Source organism: Pinus tabuliformis, chromosome 7, assembly GCF_031772625.1.
Source record: "Pinus tabuliformis cultivar Carrire ecotype Pingquan chromosome 7, CPIR1, whole genome shotgun sequence".
Taxonomy (NCBI): domain Eukaryota; kingdom Viridiplantae; phylum Streptophyta; class Pinopsida; order Pinales; family Pinaceae; genus Pinus; species Pinus tabuliformis.
In genome coordinates, this window is record NC_142293.1 from 390,446,291 (window position 1) to 390,465,770 (window position 19,480).

The 19,480-nt window shown below is 38.3% G+C and overlaps 1 protein-coding gene across 4 annotated transcripts in view; it reads right to left on the reverse strand.

The window, feature by feature from the left end:
- The window catches only part of EMB2766 (structural constituent of nuclear pore), a 175,524-nt gene that overhangs the window by 112,390 nt on the left and 43,654 nt on the right, over positions 1–19,480 (reverse strand). For 3 of the 4 annotated variants that reach the window (XR_016266633.1, XM_089458259.1, XM_089458257.1), the window contains exons 2-4: positions 6,054–6,183; positions 5,845–5,926; positions 3,947–4,069 (exon numbers count right to left, since the gene is read on the reverse strand). Coding sequence is in view for 3 of the 4 variants with exons in the window: in XM_089458259.1 (XP_089314385.1) it covers positions 3,947–4,069; positions 5,845–5,926; positions 6,054–6,183 (335 nt within the window). In the remaining variant the exon portion in view is untranslated. The remainder of the gene's footprint in view (positions 1–3,946; positions 4,070–5,844; positions 5,927–6,053; positions 6,184–19,480) is intronic. The other variant, XM_089458258.1, reaches the window with a different exon arrangement.

Sequence of the window (19,480 nt, forward strand, 5' to 3'; positions counted from 1 at the left end):
ATGCTTTGCAATTTTTACCCAATTGTCATAATGGACTCAATTAATAAATTATATTTTATATTTATAAGTTTTTAAGACCCTGACGCTCCCCCATGTTTCCTAAAAAATGGTGGGGAGCTTTTGCATAGGCCGCTCCCGCGCCTCCTCGCTCCCTCGTCCCGGAACCTTGGTGGAACATTAGTGTTGAATAGGCAGGGTCCAGTGCAATTGCAACAACGAGATAAGTCAGATCAGTTCCAGAATGTTGCAACGGGACCATCAACTTTGCTACAGGATCCCACAGTATCATCGTAGCAAGTTCAGTGTCAGCAGACACAATCTATCATTAGACAGTTGCAAAGATAGTTGCAGTCAGTACTTGGAAGATAGTTGCAGAACTAGCAGTAGTGACACGAGCAGTGTGCATTGCTAAGTTGCAGACTGCAGTATGAAGGTGCAATTCCACTAAGGAGATTCCTAGAACAGAGCTACGCATTCCAAGATTTCCCATACGAAGATCAAGACTCAGAGGGAGTCTAGTTTCAGAGGCAACATCCCTATGAAAACTAGTGCTTCAGAATCTAGGGAGATCAAACTCATTATTGCAGTAGTTGCAGCAGCAGTAGAGCAGTAGCAACAGCAGTATGAGTAGATCAAAGTTGCAAAGGTTTCGGGAGGGTCCTTTGAGGAATCCACCTCATGGACCATTATCTGGCTACGAGGGCCCATAGTATTCAATAGCAGGATGAATCAATGTCAGAGATGCAGTCAAATTTTGGAATAACGATTGCAGACTAGTTGCAACCAGATGCTGGAGAGCGCAATGCAGAGTTGGCAGCAGTGCAGAGTTGCACAATGCAGAGTTAACAGCAGCGCAGACTCTTTAGAAGACAGTGCAAAGGCTAGTAGCAATCAAAGACTCTGGAAATAGATGAATCATATTGAACACAGTTGATTCAATATTTCCGATGCTTCTCAGATCAAGTTGTTGCAGAACAACAGACGAGAGGGAGTTGCAACGAAAATGCAGGGTTGGCAACAATATGCAATGTCAGCAACAGCACAGATGCAACATCAAAGTTGTGCAGTGGTTGGTGGGCAGCAGCAGCTAGACATCAACAGTGTGACAGAGGATGATACAGAGACAAAGTGTTGTGGCAAGTTGTGGTGCACTAGAACACAGTGTTCGCTAAGATGGAGTGTTAGTTTTTGTAGCGTCGATTGTGTTCTAGCCATGAAATTTGGTGGGGAGGCTAGAATGCATGAGATCTCCAAAACCCAAAAATCATTTCTGGAAATTCCACCTAGTGACAACTTAATTAGATTATTAACCAATTTTTAAAATTTTCCTGAGTCTAAACTTAGGGAATATGGTTAATTAATTAATAGGAATTAATTAATTCAAAGTACATGGCACTTATCACTGAAGTAATGGACTCGCATAACATGGTGGGAAAGAACAAGATTCGAATCAAGTTCCGCAGAGGAATGCAAGGAAGTCTTCTAGTTCAGGGGGAGCAGCGGCAACAACAAAGAACGTGGTAGCACTGGACACAGATGTAGGTGGACGAAGTTTTTCCAAAAACACCTTTCTCACTAAGAGGGAGTGTTGAAAATGATAGCGAGAAAGGGTTCCTTGATTTGTGCCTCAATCAAAGGGACCACAACGAGTTTCTCCTTAGCATGCTCGAGTTCCCTATAAATTAGAACAAATTTCAATAATTTAGGATTTGTTCTTAAAAGTTAAGACGAGTTATGAGGCAGTTAACTAATGAGTAGAAGTGGAAGGCTGAATTTATTGTCTTCTAGTGTGAGTTAAATTGGGAAAAGGACGAGTGATTGAATCTCAAGTTCTAGAATTGAGATGAGTCGAGTTGCATGAGTTAGTTCAACTTAGTTCACCCATCAATCACAAAATCAATTTCCTAAAATATAATTTGACAAATTTGGCCATTCGAATTGCTTATAAGGAGCGAAGGCACAATTGTAATCATTCTTCAACACAAGTTTGTAAGTGAGCTTGTGAGAGAGCGTGTGCAAGAAGGAGCTTGTATGCGAGTTGGTAAGGAGCTTGTATGCTAGTTGGTTGAGAGCAATTTGTCATCATTCTTGAGCACAAGTTTGTGTGTGAGCTTCTGAGAGAGCGTGCGCAAGGAGCTTGTATGCAAGTTGGTAGAGAGCAATTTTAGTAGGGAATTGTGCTAAGAAATAGGAGGAAAATCCTATTTTATAAGGGGCAGCCCATGCGCTATGATTTAGGAGGATTTGCATAAGGAAATAGGCCTCCGAGATTGTGCAAAGGAGAAGAAAAAGAGATCAGGGTCTTGCAGGTGTTTCAGCTTAGTGCAAGCAGAGGGAATCAGATTGTATTCTCTATTTAAACAAGCTGTATTTGTAAGAGATCTATTGCTCAGTTTTCTATCAATAAAATTCTCAGCCAGGGAGAGGGTTTTCCCAGTTGGGTTCCCTAGAAAAATTGTGTTGTTGAATTGTGTGATTGTGTATTTATTTCTGTTCCTAATCCGCTGCATAATAAGTAGATAAATTCTGCGTCTATATGAGAAGGTACTAGTTTTCAGATTGTTCATATGAGCAGTTGCAGAATTTTATGGAATTTCTACACAGACAAGGGCAAAACGCCCACTGAAGTGGTCCCTTCTAATTCTTCTCCCTCAACATGACAAGCTGCTACTTCTTTAATTTTTCTCATAGGCTTTCTGTTTATTTGAATACTCTAGTTGCCAGGATAGATGGTGCAGATCATGAGACTAGACTCTTAGAACCTCTTGATATAATTTTGAATTCTCATGAATAGTTTTTTGAAAAACTTATGGTTTTGCCATTGGTCCGATTTCTCTGGCAGCCGACCAGGGCAAACCAAAACAATAATTTTTGTTCTCATTTGATGAATCAATATATTTTTAATTTACATTAAGATATTTTTAAAAACACAAGAAAAAAATTAAATGAAGAAAATTTGAAAAAAAAAAAAAAAATATATATATATATATATACTATAAATTAATGAAAATATCGTTATCATATACCCTTACAATTGATGATCACATTGCAAACTAGAGCAATATATAGGGGACTGGGCATTACTAGGTTGGACACCCTCTTCATAAAATACTGCTTTGACAAAACATATGAATGAAATTTACTGGATTTTCATATTTTGAGCCCTAGGATGTGGAAATGATTGCAATTCTATGTTGCTCGAAACTTCTAGGAATCCAGCGTGTCCGGACATACCCATACCCGAAACTCAACCATAATGTAATCATCTATGAAAGTTGATATAGACTTGGTTTTTCTTTTCTAAATTGTCATCTATGGGCCTTATTCCCCCTTTTCTTGCAAAATAACTTGTTATTCACTTGTTTATAAAATTATATATATATAAACATCTATGACATTTCGGCAGACGTTTCCATTTTTTGGAGGTGACATTTCTAAATGCACTTGTTTCGGAAACTCCGAAACATTTCGGCGCTTCGTGCAACTTAGTTGCAATTCAGGTTGTTCAAGCATTGTTCATAGGTGGTCTGTTAAACTGATTCATGTTATTCAAGTAAAGGATGAGGATGACAGCTGATCATATAGCTTATTTTCATAAAGGGTGCATTGAAATGCCACTTTCAAAATACTAAAAATCCAAAGGAAGAAATAATGTCATTATGCTTCAAGGTGAGCACAGAAAGTGTTTTGTTAGTCATCACTGTCGAGATAATTGTTTGTTCATCATCATAGAAGAAGAGATTTAAGATAAGCATGCACTAGATTGCTTTTGTACTCTAAATGTTTGAAAATAATGGTTCTGTGAAAGCTGGCTAAAAGGACATACAAATCTTACTCATTGATATATCTACAAACACAATAAAATGTAAAAATAACAAAGTGTTGCCTCATTCTGAGATATATGAATTTCAAATTAAAATATGCCCTAATGATAACACTTCCATACCTCCAGCTTTATAAGTACATTTCGATTCCGTAAGATCCTCCGATCCCATTCTGCTAAAGCCTCAGCTTGCTTTCGGAATTTTGTAGTACGCTCTTGTAACTCAGAATTCCAATCTTTGATAATCTGAACCAAATTAGACAATTCGACATCAAACCAAAAAATTTAAAGAAAATTGAGCCAAATCTAAAACCAAAAAACTGAAGAACATGTTCTTAGAAACAAAAATAAGTCTCAGTAAAACACAAGTCTCATAAATATTGCTAAACATCAAATCCCAAACAACTCAGAAGTATCAAAGTAAAGGTATGTTTACAGCTACAAATAAAGTATCATGCCAGGTCTAACCAGAAAACACCCATCAACATTTCTACCAAGGCTGTGATTATCACGCTGCTTAAAAGAGGATGCTTCTAAACAACCTGCTAAGGAATTTACCATGCTCAAGTGTTGAATGAGACCCCACAGTTTCTTTCCAGCAGCCACAAATTTACTGTGCTCCAGTCTTGATGAGATTTCACAGTTTCTTTCCAGAAGCCTTACATGGCTGCTTCTGGGGAGGCGAAATTCACTAAGCTAAAGTAACATCTCTATATTTTTTGACCAATCGATATTATCCAAGTGATAACTGACAACTTCTGAGCACTAAGAAAATTGCATGGCACCCCATCTCACTAGAAACTAGATTCGCCTCCAGAAAAATCCTCTGGTTTTAAGAGCAAATTATCTTCTCCCAAGTGCAGTTTGTAAAAGGGCTTCTATATGATCATCTACTGTGCTCTTTTAAGAAACAGACCCAATTGGGGAGCCCAATGTGAACCTGCTATAAGAAATAAAATATTTGTTGAGAATCAACTACACACAACCATATTGCACAAGAATATATAACACAAATTTCACTTCGATGAGAATGAAAACATCCAGAGCTCATGGGCCTGCAACAATACCTAGGGCAAGAATGCACCAATCTCTAAGAGCACACAATAGAGAAAAGTTGTCTTTGATAATCCAACCCAAATTAGACTACTGGATCAAAACCAGCTCAATGACAAATAACCAAAGAACTTAAAGAAAACAGGGTGAAAGCTACAAACCATAAATTGAAAAAAATGTTCTTAGAAGCAGAAAAGAAGGGAAACAAATTTCAGAAATACACGAGTCCCATTGATATTTCTAAACATCAAAACTCCAAACACAAAAATATAGAAGTAAAGGCACATTTACCTACAGATCAAGAAGCATGCCAAATATAGGAAGAAAACACCCATCAATATTTTCAGTTTCAGATAATTATTTCAGAACCCATTGCTTTGTTGAGTAGATATTTCTGCTAAGGCTGTGAAAAGTGCATTACTTTAAAAAGGATTATTCTAAACATCTGGCTAAGAATTTTAATATGCTATACGGTTTAACAAGGTCTCATAGTTTCTTTCCAGCAGCCTTAAGTAGCGGCTTGCAGGCAGGAGAAATTCACTGAGCAAAAGTAGCATCTCAACAATTTTCCACCAATCAATTTTATCCAACTTGTGGCTAGAACCATTAAGCAGTAGGAAAAATCCACAAACCCCCCATCCCACTGGGAAGCTAGATTTGGCCTCAAGAAAAATCTTCTGGTTTTAGGGAGGAAACTCTGTTTTCCCCAGTGCAGTTCGTGAAAGGGCATCTATATGATCAGCTACGATGTTTTTTCATAAAAATAGCCCAATGAGACCGTGCCCTGGGGAATTAAAAGAAAAAAGCAAGTGCAAATATTAACTACACAACATCAGATCCACTAGCACATATAACACACATTTCAGCGCAAAAAAGGAAAACATCCGGAGTTCTGAGATGTGCAACATGGCCCATAGCAAGAATGCACCAATTCTAAGAGCACAATAGATAGAAGGAAGTGATGTCACCTCCTCAACAGTTTTTCCAGTTATTTCAGAGGGAATTTGAGGTGTACGAAGCGATGAAGCTATCACTGCAGATCCTGTGTTTCTGTAAAAATAAACAAATTTTCCATTTTAAGAATCCATTTAGCATAACACTACACACAATTACATATATACTGAAATAATATAAAACATAAGAATATCCAAAATCTGCCTTATGCATTCGGACATACCCTGAAGTTGTTCCAGCAGTAGCAGCAGATGACACTTGGGCCGCACTAGATGCAGTAACTCCAGCAAAACCAGAAAGTGGCGTACTAGTTGTAGATGCAGTTGCTGTCGCTGATGAAGTAGATGCAGTACCTTTAACAAATGTATAACTTGAAATAAATGCTAAGATGAGGGGCTTGGGTATTTTGCCAAAGAAAAAATACATGAAAAAATATACTCCATCTGAACAAGTAGGAGATGATTTTGCAGAAGACCATGCTAATCAGGTGTGTACACTAGAAACCTCAAAAAAATGTTCATGTGTAATGAAAAGTTTTAACATAATCAAGTAAATCAAGATATTATTTTCTGACGAATACAACTGGAATATCATAGAAGCTACGTAATGGGAACCTGATATTTGAATCCGAAAAAAGAGTAATATAACATGCCATGAGTAATCTGATCTGGCCTTTCTAACCAAAAAAACAGGGTCTACACAACTCTCTTGCTTAGCTTTGTTGCTGGCTCAAATCTAAATATTTATAGAAACTAACTGCAAAAGGTGCATTCTTTATGGCTATCAGATACAGCAAGAAGTCAACACTGTAATCCTGATCCAATAGGCTCCCAACCCTGGAACCACAAGTTTTGAAGAACTCTAACAATTAAGCTATGGTCTTTGGCATGCTTTTGTCTAGGAAGTGGGCTGCTAATCTGGGCGGCACAATTCACATAGATCTGTCTTCCATGGAGGTTCCAATAGGAGAAAGTTCATTTGCTTTAATCTTTAGCAGCTAGCAAAGTGGCCTCAAGTGAAAAGCATTGTGTTATATTTGATGATGATGAGGGGGAAGATGTTGAATTTGGAAATTGGCAGGTCCCAGCAGACACCTTTTACCTTAAGAGAATATATACAAGGTGTGGACTATGTATTTCGCTGGAGCTTGTTCTAAATCTGGCTCTAGGGCTGGAGTTGTACTCGTATCTCCTTCTGAAAGGTGACTTCCATTTTCCTTTAGACCTGAATTTGAATGCACTAGTAACATTGCTCAATATGAAGCACTATAATTGGGATTAGATATAGCCCTATATAAGAAAATCAGGCGTCTAAAAGTCATTAGAGATTCAGACTTAATTGTGTCTCAAATCCTCAATTTCATACAAAATACTGACAAACTTGACAATGAAAGCCATGAGAATCCTAGTCTAGTGAATGTCCCTGAGAAATCTGTGACTGAAAGGGTGGTCCCCTTGAAAAAGTCTTCTGACCGAAATGATGGAAATAAACAAGAACAAGTAATGGATTCACCTCAAGATGTGATAGAAATAAACAATGGGTCAAAATCAAATCCCCAAATGATCAAATTTACAAAAGGGACAACCAAACAAGAAAGGTCTAAGTTTGAAAATTTATTTCGTGAATTTAAGGATATGTTTGCTTGGTCTTACCAAGATCATAAAAAGCTTATCTTGATGATATCATTCAGCACACTATCCCTCTAAAAGAAGAGGTAAATCTAGTTAGGTAAAAACTTACATACATAAACCCACTACTGCCCCCCCTTTGTCCAAAAGAGTTGCAAAAGATACTAGATGCTAAAATCATGGCCCCAATTAGGCACTCCTCTTGGTTGTTAGCCCTGTAGTTACCAAAACAAATACCAGCAACATTAGATTACATGTTGATTCCAGGGACCTCAACCAAACCTGCCTCAAAGGCAACTAACCTCTAACTAACATGGAAAACCTATTGCAAAGTGTTACTTGTGCGGGTATGATATCCATGTTAGATGGATTCTCCGAGTATAATCTGGTAAATTTTCCTGCAAACCTATCACCCAGCAATTCATTGAACAAATCCACTAAATGAAAGCATGGCTAGATTCTTAACTTAGTTAGTGGCAGCAAAAATAACCAATCTCAATCACAATGACACGAACAGATTCTGCCCATTCAACAGCTCTTCATTAATCTCAAAACTAACTTAGGCTCCCATCCAGGGATAATAGCCCAATTGAGAAAAGTACAGATTAAAATATACCTTCAATGTAATCCAGCAACTCGAGCCCTATATCAATCCTCAATCCCCTTAGTTAATATGGATCTCAAAACACCCCTTCTGAGCTCCCTTGGACCGGGCACACTAGAGTATCACACTCCACTGAGATGCCTCTCTCAATGTCTCGTGTTGTTGTATGGCGTCTTTCTCCTCTCCTTAGCCTTGCTTTAAAAACTTTACATTGAGTTAAATCGCTAACCGTAATCTCCAAAGTGATTGACAGCCGAGATTAGATCTCACCTCACTTGAGATTAAGGGCTAAGAATAAAACATAATCACTAAAGTAATTATTTCACTTTCCCTAAGTTTATTTTAAATTTTAAAATTTAGCTCAATTAGCCAACATAGTAATTATCTGCTTTCCTAAGTCAAAACTTAGGCTAAGTTACAGAAGCAATTTGCTCATAATAGAGCAAGTATCTAAGGAGATTTTGGGCAACTTCAGCAAGCCTAAACACTTAGGCCTGTGGCACTGTGCAGAAGTACCTGCCCAAGCTACAAACATCAACACTCCCTCTTAGCGAGTGAGGTACTTCTGCCCCCTGGAACTAACTTTGATCCTTGAACTACATCTGCTCCCTTGGCTGCTCCCTTTGAACTGGAAGCCTTCCTTGCACTTAATCTAGAAACATGCCCAAAGTCTTGATCCCCTTAGTCTGGTTCCTATAAGCCTCCTACTCCTAAGCATCCTGTAAGGTTATCTCATACCAAGAGACCTTCTTGACAAATTCAAAGGAATATGTCGACTGTTCCTCACCTGAACCCAAAGGCTGATTCCCTCTGAGCTGCTCAACCTTCGGAGCTTCCCATCCTCTAGCAAGGATGTTTCATCAAAATAGGTTCTTTGACCCATTGACCATGGCTACCTTACAATGTGCATTAAATGCTCTTCAAGGGAAGCCCTCCTCGTCCTAGGTACATCTGCCCTTTAATATGCCGCAAAAATCTCCAAGAAGCCCTTTAGGTGATGGGGACTCCTATGAAGATCCTTTCACCGAGTGTGACATTGCTAGAATGACAGGTGTAACTACCTCATGAAATATGTTTCTCAAGACACCCAACAACTCTTTAAGTGATGTGGCATACCTTCAAATATGTGATTTTGTCTCAAGGAATGTGATATCAGACCAACTAGTGAAAGGTGCCGCTAGAAGGTTATCCTCAATGAGAGAATTTGCATCAAAATCTACCATCTAGTCTTCTGAGGCCATCTCTTCAACAAACATGTTAGCTGAAGTCTTAAACAATGGTACCGAGTCTTCATGTATCTTGGGGGTAGCATGTTACATCTCCAATATCAAAACAAAAAAAGGTGAGGTTTTATGAAAGGTGAACTCATGGGAGACCTCTCATTGTTAAGGATCTAGCTACTCCTTTAACAACACTTTCAGCTTTGTCTTCTTATCGTTATCATTAATAGCTTGATGGGCAACGAGCATGATTTCTAAGCCAGAAGTGAGATAAATATCAACTTCATGCCCTACCGCTCTAGCAAGCTAGTATTTCAAGCATCTAATTCCTCCTATTAGACATTCCACATAGCTTATAATTGAATCTTTTATCAGTTTTCCTCATCTTCAGGTTCACCATATTGTTGAAATGGGTCCCCAACCTTCGACATATTCGCAATGCAATACTCAATTTCAAATTTTAAACCTAGGCCAAAGAAATCAAATTAGATAAACATAGAAAAAATCAACATTGGCAAAAGAAAGAAATATTAAAAAAAAAACTTGTAGAATTGTTCTACAATCCACATAAATTTGTAATAAGAGGAAAGCAATATGTAGTTTGCATACGCTTGCATAAATATCCATCAAAAAAAACAATTTACACAATGGAATTGTAACTAATATCTAGGAATATAAAAATTGTAGATAGAAATCAATCCCCACTCAAAGAAAAAAAAAATCTAATAATTGTTTGGTCCTCCTAGAGTCAATGGTATATGGTGATAAACTCCTTCCCTCTCAATACCCAACCACTATAAAGAAATATAAGCCCCAAAAAAATTTGCAACGTTGAAATCTTTGGACAAGGCCTTCAACACATCCCAAGCTTTTCGAGAAGTCTATGCATGTAAAATGTGGAATAAAGGCAAACATAACTAAGATAACAATGATTACAAGAGCTTCCAATGTCTATCATCATGTACTATTTTATCCACATCAGCACTAGGCTGCTTTTCCTTTCCAACAATGAAGCTCCATGGTTTTTTTACAGCTAGAATTTTCTCAACTTTTTATCTTCCAAAGAGCATAGTCCCTGTCATCAAGCATGTGCAAATTTGTTGGTAGAAAATATCCATGCATATTAAAAATACCCTTTTCAAGAGAAATCCTAGGCAGGAAATCTCCTCTAAAATAGGGTCAGTACTCCCACCTATACCATTCACGACCATCAGTATAATACATCACCTTAAGGCAATAGAGAAACCGTAGTTATCAAAAACAAGATCATGAACAAAGTGGAAGGCAACCAAATGGTCAAGGACAATGAGAAATAAAACCAATATAACAAGATTGTGGAAATGCCTGGTGGATCTAAGAACCAATAGTAGACAAGGAAAAACCTTTTTTTATTTTAGTTTGAGGACAGGAAGAGTAGGTACATTGGCCAAAAGCCAAAGACAATCCCATGCTTTGAAGAACATGATGCATGCAACATAAAGAAGAAGAAATGTCTATAAAAGTGCATATTTCTTTTTATTTTTTTGAGAAATAAATCTTATAGAATCTCTTGGGCTAAGTTGTCGTGCTATGAGGGGCACATCTATGCCATCAAAGTCACCAAGAACTAGCACCTAGCCTCACTCGCAACCACTCTAATGGTTTGAACTAGAGTCATCGCGTTAATACAAGCATGATCACCTGGCTGCTTGTCGTTAGACTACACTCTTGTGGTCAAAAGTGCAATTTCTTAGAAAATGAGAAGTGAAAGAAAGGTATGTACCTTAAGTCCTCGTGCAATAGTTTGGCTAAATCTAACTAAATCATTGTTTCCAACTCCATGGAAATTAGGTTAGGTGCAAGATTTGCACAAAGTACATGTATCTTGTTAATGCCTGGTTGCATCAAATTTGTGGTTTTATATAATAACAAATGGTTTGATATTTCATCATAACCATTTGTTACATACTAATAGGAAGTCCATTGTTGTATGATCAACATAAAGTGTCAATTTCTTCTAGCTCAAGTGTCTAAGAGAAACGTTGTTAACCTCCCACTCCAATGTTCAAATCTCAAATTGTGACATGCTTGATCACTTTGTGAGCCAATTGTTGACTTTGACTTAGACTTGAACCTTAAAAATCCAATTTACCTTGGGTACCATCTTTGAAATGAGGGAAAGTACCCTTAATAAATGCATTACACAAGAGAATTTGAAAAAATAATGGTCAACGTATTGGGTACCATCCTTGGAATGAGGGAAAGTACCCACGATAAATGCATTGCGCAAGAGAACTAAAAAAAATGATCAACGTAAAGAAAATGATTGAACAGATAATATATGTCACATGGTTTGTGTTTGTTCAAATTTAGGGGCAAAAAAATTAAAGGTAAACCTCATGGAATCTCTCCCTCTTCCCCAAAATATTTGAATAGTAAACCCCCCAAGGCAATCAAAATAGATTTTAACCAATGACCTCCATAACCAATGACCTCCATGAAGTCAGCATACCTTGGGTGGATAATTCAACCAATGGAGCTAACCCTTGCAAAAAATAAATAAATTAATTGATTAATTATATATATATATATATATATATATATATATATATATATATATATATATATATATATTGATTGTAACTTGCTAGATACAATTTTATCAATAAAAGGATATGCTAAACACAATAGATTTTTATTATTAAATATTATTTATATAAAAGCATATTAAATATGATTTATATAAAAAGCACTAAGCTATAGCTATAGTTATGCACATATATAGCTTGAGTGGTTTGAGGGCTTGAAGCTTCATGTAGGAGGTCCTGAGGTCAATTCCCCTAGTTCACTAGCTTTGTTGTTTGCCTCATTCATTGTCACTACCTAGTACCTAGTCAAACCCTACAATCAACACAACAATACTAGACTAGGAACTATCCACAAAAATGCAAGAAAGCACCCAAGAGTTTCCCCACAAGATTTTCCTTGAAAAAAGAAGTTAGGCACCAAAACATTATATGAATGAATGGAATCATCACATTGGTCCCACAACATAAATAATTTTGTAATGAAAACATAGGCCACCACCACAATGGGAGGGCATGTGACATCACCAAGAAGATGCAAACCATCAAATGTTTGAGGGGGGAAGACAAGGTCATGAGGGAAAAGAACGCCCAAATTCACATTACCATTGAGAAAACCATGCATGAGGAAACTCCATCTACAAATGACAGGGATAACAAGAACAACCAAAGAAAGAGAATGATTGCATGATGGGGGAGGACAAACTTCAACTAAAAAATAGTAAAAAACAGAAAACCCAATCACGATCTATCCATACTATTCAAAAACATCAAATTTCAAATTCCAAGCATAAAAAACTATGGCCGAAAGAATTTACAGTCAGTTGACCTTCCAAAAGAGGTATCTCATGTCCTCCCATTCAAGGGCACTTAAATTCCATGTGTGATCGATAGACAGACTAGAATATTCCAATGTATAGTTTGTCACAACAAATCCTAATATTGTTTCTACAAATATGTTCAGAATTATAGCAATACACACATGCCATATAACACCACGGATGCGAGAAATATCTTGGAGAATCCCACAAGGCACAAACTCCAACTAGAAAGAAAGCACTGAGGTTTGCTCTTGCTACCCTCAAGAATTACTAACAAAAAACAATGAAATTTATCAACAATTGCTTGCCAAGTCAATAAAAGTGGGACGCTAATATAGCCCCCACCATGGTTCAAATCCTACCAAGTAGCTTGCATGTGTAGTGCTTATACTATGCATTCAAACTAATAGTTGGGGTCATGTAAAATTATTTGGTGACTTTCACAAAATATTTACCTCCCACTTGTGATTGCTTGTCTGAAAAGCAACAAAATTGAATGTTGCTAATAGATCACCCATAATGCTAAATATGGTTGAGTTTGCCTCATCATGATAAGTGGAAGCTTAGTTCAAAAAATGCAATGAAATTTAACTCATATGGAGTAATTGGACAATGCAAAATCATACAAGCTTCTACAAGGTCCTCTTCTTCCTTTGCTCTACTCTATTATATATGTCCTTTATGCTAACAAGCTATCAAACAAAAATCATTGTGGTTGAATAGACCCTTTCTCCCATTGAAGCATGGGTTTTAGGTTTGTTACCGCTCAAACTAGTAAGGGTCCAGGGAGGGGGTCCTATAGAGCAACTACTAGGTCAAGTCGTACAAACGGAGCGATAGCCCACAATCACCTCAACCTATGTCACAAGGTTCGTCGAACTTTAACCTTGAGGTTCGAATTTTGGCGAACCTTAAAAAAGTTGAGGTTCGGCGAACCTCATAGCCACTGACAAAGTCCATAGATCAAAACTCATAACCTCATGTCACAACTCAAGCTTGTAATTTATCCTTGCAGTTTCGATGTCTGTGATAACATTTTTGATGTTTTCTGATTTTGATTTCTTACTATTTTATCCTATAATTCATTATATATAGACGAACCTAATGGCGAACATCATCAAAAAATTCGAACTCAAACCGAACCTAATCATTGCCGAACCCGAACCATGTGACATTGACCTCAACTATAGCTCCCTACTCTTCACGGACTTTCACCAATGGGAGGAGACCCGATATCGAAGGAATCATAAGGATGAATAGATCAAAGAATGGGTGGAGAGTGATTCCAAGAGCCTATTCATAAGAGAAACTCAATTAAATGGTTTACTTGCTTACGAAGCAAAGTGATGGGATCTCTAAGAAGGGCTAAGAGGATACTTAAGCCTAGGTTCGGAGAATAGGCCTTCACAAGAGGTGTCCCAGACTTAAGAATCCTTAAGGAGAAGTGGCTTCAATGTGATCCTTGTAGAATTTGAGGTTCGAGATTGCAAGACCACAAAGAAACCAAGCGGACCCAAACTAGGTCAAGGGTGTGGAGTTTATCAACAAAAGAGGGGCTTGACCTGGTTAGGGAGGAGAATAGGATCAAAGGACTAATTTACTTTTGAAATTTGAATGCAATGATCCAAATGAGGACACAAACCCAAATCAACCTAGGGATAGAAATGATCCTCGAGCTAGCGCTTGCAATATCTCAGGATTCCATCGTCAGATTGTGCTCAAACTTGGAGAACCCCTGGAGAATACCCCAGCACAGTTTTGGACCAATTTTCAAGGTGTTTGGATGGCTACAAAAGATTTCGCTTGATGCCCTAGGTGACATGCTACGGTTAGGCCTAGAATTGGAAAAGATGAGAAAAAGAGGGTAATTTTGACCACCAAAGGGATGTGAGGATCAGTGCCTTGCTTCTTGGGCTTAATGGAATCAAGGTACACCTAGAATGAGAATTTTCATATCCTAAGTAGCCCTAGATGATTTTTGCTAGCCTTCCAAGGTGCGGCAACAAGGTCATTTAGCAATTTATACTTCGAATTCCAAAGAAAATGAAGTTTCGAGGGCTTTCAACCTATAAGGCGCCTCTAGGAACATTCACCCACTCCCTCAAAGAGCAACGCGTGCTTTAAATCACCTATTCAAGGTTTCCAAAGAATTTTGCATTATTTTAACCCATACAAGAATAATGATAACAATAACATGCAATAGACAAGTAAGATAACAAGAATAGCATTAAAATTTCACTTACATGAGAGAGAGAGTATATCCATTCATCAACTTTGCATTATAAAGAAGCTCCAAAGACAATAGTAAAAATCCAAACATCATAGTGCATAAAGAAACTCCAAATAATTCATCCCAAAAACAAGTGTGAAAATCTCTCAAGAGATACTAATCCAATCCAAGTGATGATGAGAGGAATGAATGAGTCTCTCATCTATTTATATCCTTCCTAAAGAGTTTGATTTGCATAATTAGCCCTGATTAAGCCTCAAATAATAAAATAATGTGCAATAATAACATCCCTTGGTGACAAGCCATAGCTTCAAAGTAAAAAGATAAGCCTCTCAAGAGAAAAAAAGTAAACATAATGAGACGTTGGGCCATTGAAAAGGCCTAGTGTAGTCCAAAGTGTGCCAAGATGAGAGAATAGACTCCAAACATAGTGAATAATGGGTGGCCCCTTGATATCCAAGCAAGTCACATGTGGTGTCCCCAAGTGGGTGTGGGGGCACAATGACATACTCATTGGTCTCCAAGTGGATCGATAGTGCTTGTAAACCATTTGTAAGGGCTAGGATGATGACACGGGCCTTCCCTTTGTCTCCTGCTGTGAGACACATCGTCATCTGGATCCTGGAACCTTTGCCAAGTGTGTGGTACAAGTGTGAAGTCGGTTGGGCATGGTGATCCAAGTGCATCATCCTCATCCAAAAAGGTGGAACACAAGCTAAGTCACATGACACGAGACACGGAGGACACGTAAATACGAGTATTCAATACGAAACGTAGCGACTTGGAAACAGGACACAGGGGACATGTTTTATATATATTTAATTAAATATATATATATATATATAGATATAGATGTATATATATATACCAAAATATAGTTTTTTATCCATATTAATTTGTGAAGTGAAATATTATTTGTTGTTTTCTGATGCAAATTAATATTTCATATCAACCCCAAGGCTGGAAGTTCATAGGAATCAGATCTGGGAAACATCTAGTAAGAGATGAAATTTTGGTTTTGCATTAATTGCCATCCACTGAAATTTCAACGGGATAGAGGTGAATTAACTTTCCTAAGGCCATTTTGTTTCTTCCTGAGAACATTGTTGATGTAATGGGTAATAAGAAAAACCCAGGATAGAGCTAAATCAGCCCAACGCTTGGGTGTCATTTCTGTTACAAGTTAGAATGAAGGTTCTTTTTGTTTGTAAATCAGGTTATAGCTATGTTGCACTGTTAAAATAAAAGCTCGCAACTATTGCTCTTGCATTTATTGTGTTGATTTGCATCATGGATGTTCAATGAGATTGGATCTAGTTTAAATGGCCAATAAATATACCTCCTAGAGTTTGCAGTTATGGGAAAAAGCTTATAAACAACGCTCCCTTAGTGGCAAATCCATTTTCCCTCAGTTGTTTATCATGCAAAATTAAATAATGGTGCTTGTGGTTTAAAATATCAGTTCTATGGCTAAAATCTATTGAGTCCCCATGTTGTTTTGGCCTGTTGGTCACTCCCAAGCCTTTTTTAGTTTTTTGAAGCTACCACGATGCATCTTCTTGAACCTGCCTTTGCATTCCAAGACGATATCCGATTCGTTGAGGGTGTAGCCCCCAAGACCTGAGAGCTGGACTGAATGTCTAAAGCAGTGTCGGAGGGTTTCCTAAATCCTGACATTTGTCCTTGTTAGAGTAGGTACATCTCAGGGGACAATAGTTGGCATGTGACTTGTTAGTACCCTGAGGTATTCACTGGTGGTGGTTAAGGTATTACGTTTTCTGTGGAAGTTGGTCCTTATTTACCTATGATTCGGGCAGCTAGGCTTTAAATTACATTTTTTTGCGGGGTACGTATTCAACCTGTCGAAAAACTTTAGGGCCACGTTTTCTACCAACAAAATACACATTTTCCAAATGCAGGACACGACAAAAACCAGCGAATATGTTTTCCATTTTCCAGGACACGATAAAAACCGTATTCGACACATATTAGGGCCGTTTTCATGTCCAGTACGTAAAATACAGGACACGGGACCCTGGAGGACGTGTCCTGTGACTTAGAACACAAGTAACCACTAAATGGTGTTGGGGATCCATGAAGTGCTCTCTACTATGGTGGAGGCCCATGGCTATCTATGCTCACCCTACAAGTGCCACTGTGGCCCTCTGGGGAGCTTGGACCCCGTAAAAGGAGACCAAACCCCAAATGTGTTCCCTCGCCTTCCAGGACACCAAATCATTAGAGTAATAAAGTAAAAGAGCTTACAAATCATGAAACATGAGTGGACACTTCATAATGGCATGCCCTTCCATAGTGGACTTTGTCATGTACAAGTGTCTCCAAGCTCAATAAGGGGGTTAACCAAGGACCCTATTAGGTGGTTTCAGCCTTTAAAGGGGGTGACATGTCCATGGTACATCCATCAAGTGGTAGGTGGCATGTGATATAATGATGGAATGGAGTGGGGATCAGGGTAAGGCTCCAAGCCACATGCCATGGTACAAGGGTAGTTATAATAGAGGAAGCCCACACTTGGGTATATGAGTGTAGAAGTGAGCAATCGTCGTACATGAGTTACCCCGACCTTTGTTTTTCCACCCTTCTTAATATGCCTTTTCCCTTTGATTGATTTTTCTTCATAATTGCTCGGGGCTCCAAGGGATGAGAGCATGATGTGTACGATAACAGTAGTAGAAAACCCCTTTAAGGTGGGGCAGTGCATTGCGCACTAGGAGTTGGGACAATCATGGATTCCTTAATGTGGATGGGGCTCATCTAGAGCCCATAGGAACCAAGGTGATGGTCATAGATAAGGGGTAGAGCTGATGTTTGGCTTTTGCCCACATGCTAAATTTATATGTCCCGACCATCTTTTGCATTTTGTGGTACATTTTCTGTTGAAAGTGGCCAAATTATGCTTTTTCTTTTCTTTTTAGTTACATCAACCTTCGGGTCATCATTCCAGGCCCGACCCAAGGGGTGGGCAAGGGGAGAGGGAGGCTAACCCTTTATGGATCCAGGAGACAAATGTGGACCCGAATGGGAAAAGTTATAAATGGGTTTAAAATGAGTGGAGGGGAGTTGATGTATATGGTGTCATGAAGTGGGACCACGCAACCAAATTCAAGATTTCCCATGTAATGCCAGCCCTAAAGCTAATAGCCAGTAAAGGAGATCCCACAGGCATAGGATACAAGGCTAACCTCCAAATTGGGCATAGGAGACAAGAGTACAAACCTAACCCACTCTTTCTGCCAAATCCTCCCACCAATCCATGCCCAAAAGTGTCCCTGATAAGTAAACAAAATTACTCAACTATACCAATGAAAAGCCATACCTCTAGGGTCGAGAGGCCCACCTTCAAGCATATGATCATAACAGATGGGCGAGGGACCACATGGTTGGCTCAGGGGACGGAGATAGTGGCACATCGAGCTATCTAATGGTTGCAAGGAGTTGTTCGCTGCCAACTGAGGACCATCTACGAGAAAATTTTCTCTTATGGATACTACCCACGAGTGGTTGGTAACAGGGTCCTCTTAGTTGTTAGGGTTAGTCTCTTGGACCCTTGATCCCTTTCTTCTAATTAGGTTCAGGGTTTTGGATCCTCTAGAATCTTCTTGAAATCCATATGTGGCTACCTCCACATGTGTGAGTAGAAAGCCTCACATGAGCTTCAAATAGTACTATGTTGAACAAAGCAATGATAAAATTTTCCAAAGCATAATATCCACATACAAGCCTTGTACTTTATCTTCTTTAGCTCATTTGAAATATCTCAAAGAGCCCAACAAGAAGGAAATGTGATGTGCATGTTTGTTAAGGTTTTTCCAAAAGAACAATGTTTAAGGCCCAAAACAAACACTTGCCAAATTTAATCTCAAATAGTAGAATTCAAGGTTTGTCCATGAATGGACCCCAAAAAGGCCATAAATATATATTGATCCATTTTGGATCAATATACCACACATGGTGATCTACTACATTGTCTTCAAGGATCATAGTTAATCTTTCTCACAGATTTAAGAATTGCCTACACCAAATTCAAATCAAAAAAGCAAATGAATGGTTGTTCGTGCATTTGGCCTTTGTCAAGGTGTGCATTTGGTCTTTGTCAAGGTGCCCAATACCTCCTACAACTCTTGGATGAAGTATTACATCCATTTATTGTCAAGTTTAATATTGTTTATTGCAATGATATTCTAGTTTATAATAAAACTTAAGAGGAACATGTGTTGCATTCACAAGCTTTGTTTGACAAACTGGAACATCAACAAATTGTATATGAATTTGAAATAGGTCGTGCTTTTCCAATATATAGCATCCCTCAAAATTATAATTTCAAAAAAAATGGATTTAAAATGGATTTTGTAAAAATATAGAAATTATGAAGCAACCAATTCCGAATAATGCAAGATACAATAACTTAAACTAGTAAAGAGGCGAAATGGAGCTCGCACTGACAAAGCAGCAGCCAACGATGAAGAAACCCTTCCCTGGGGCTTCCTTTGTCAAATCCAGAGGCCCCTGGCTCGAATCGCCTCGAAAGGAGTTCAATGGCGGCAACATGGTAAAGATGAGGG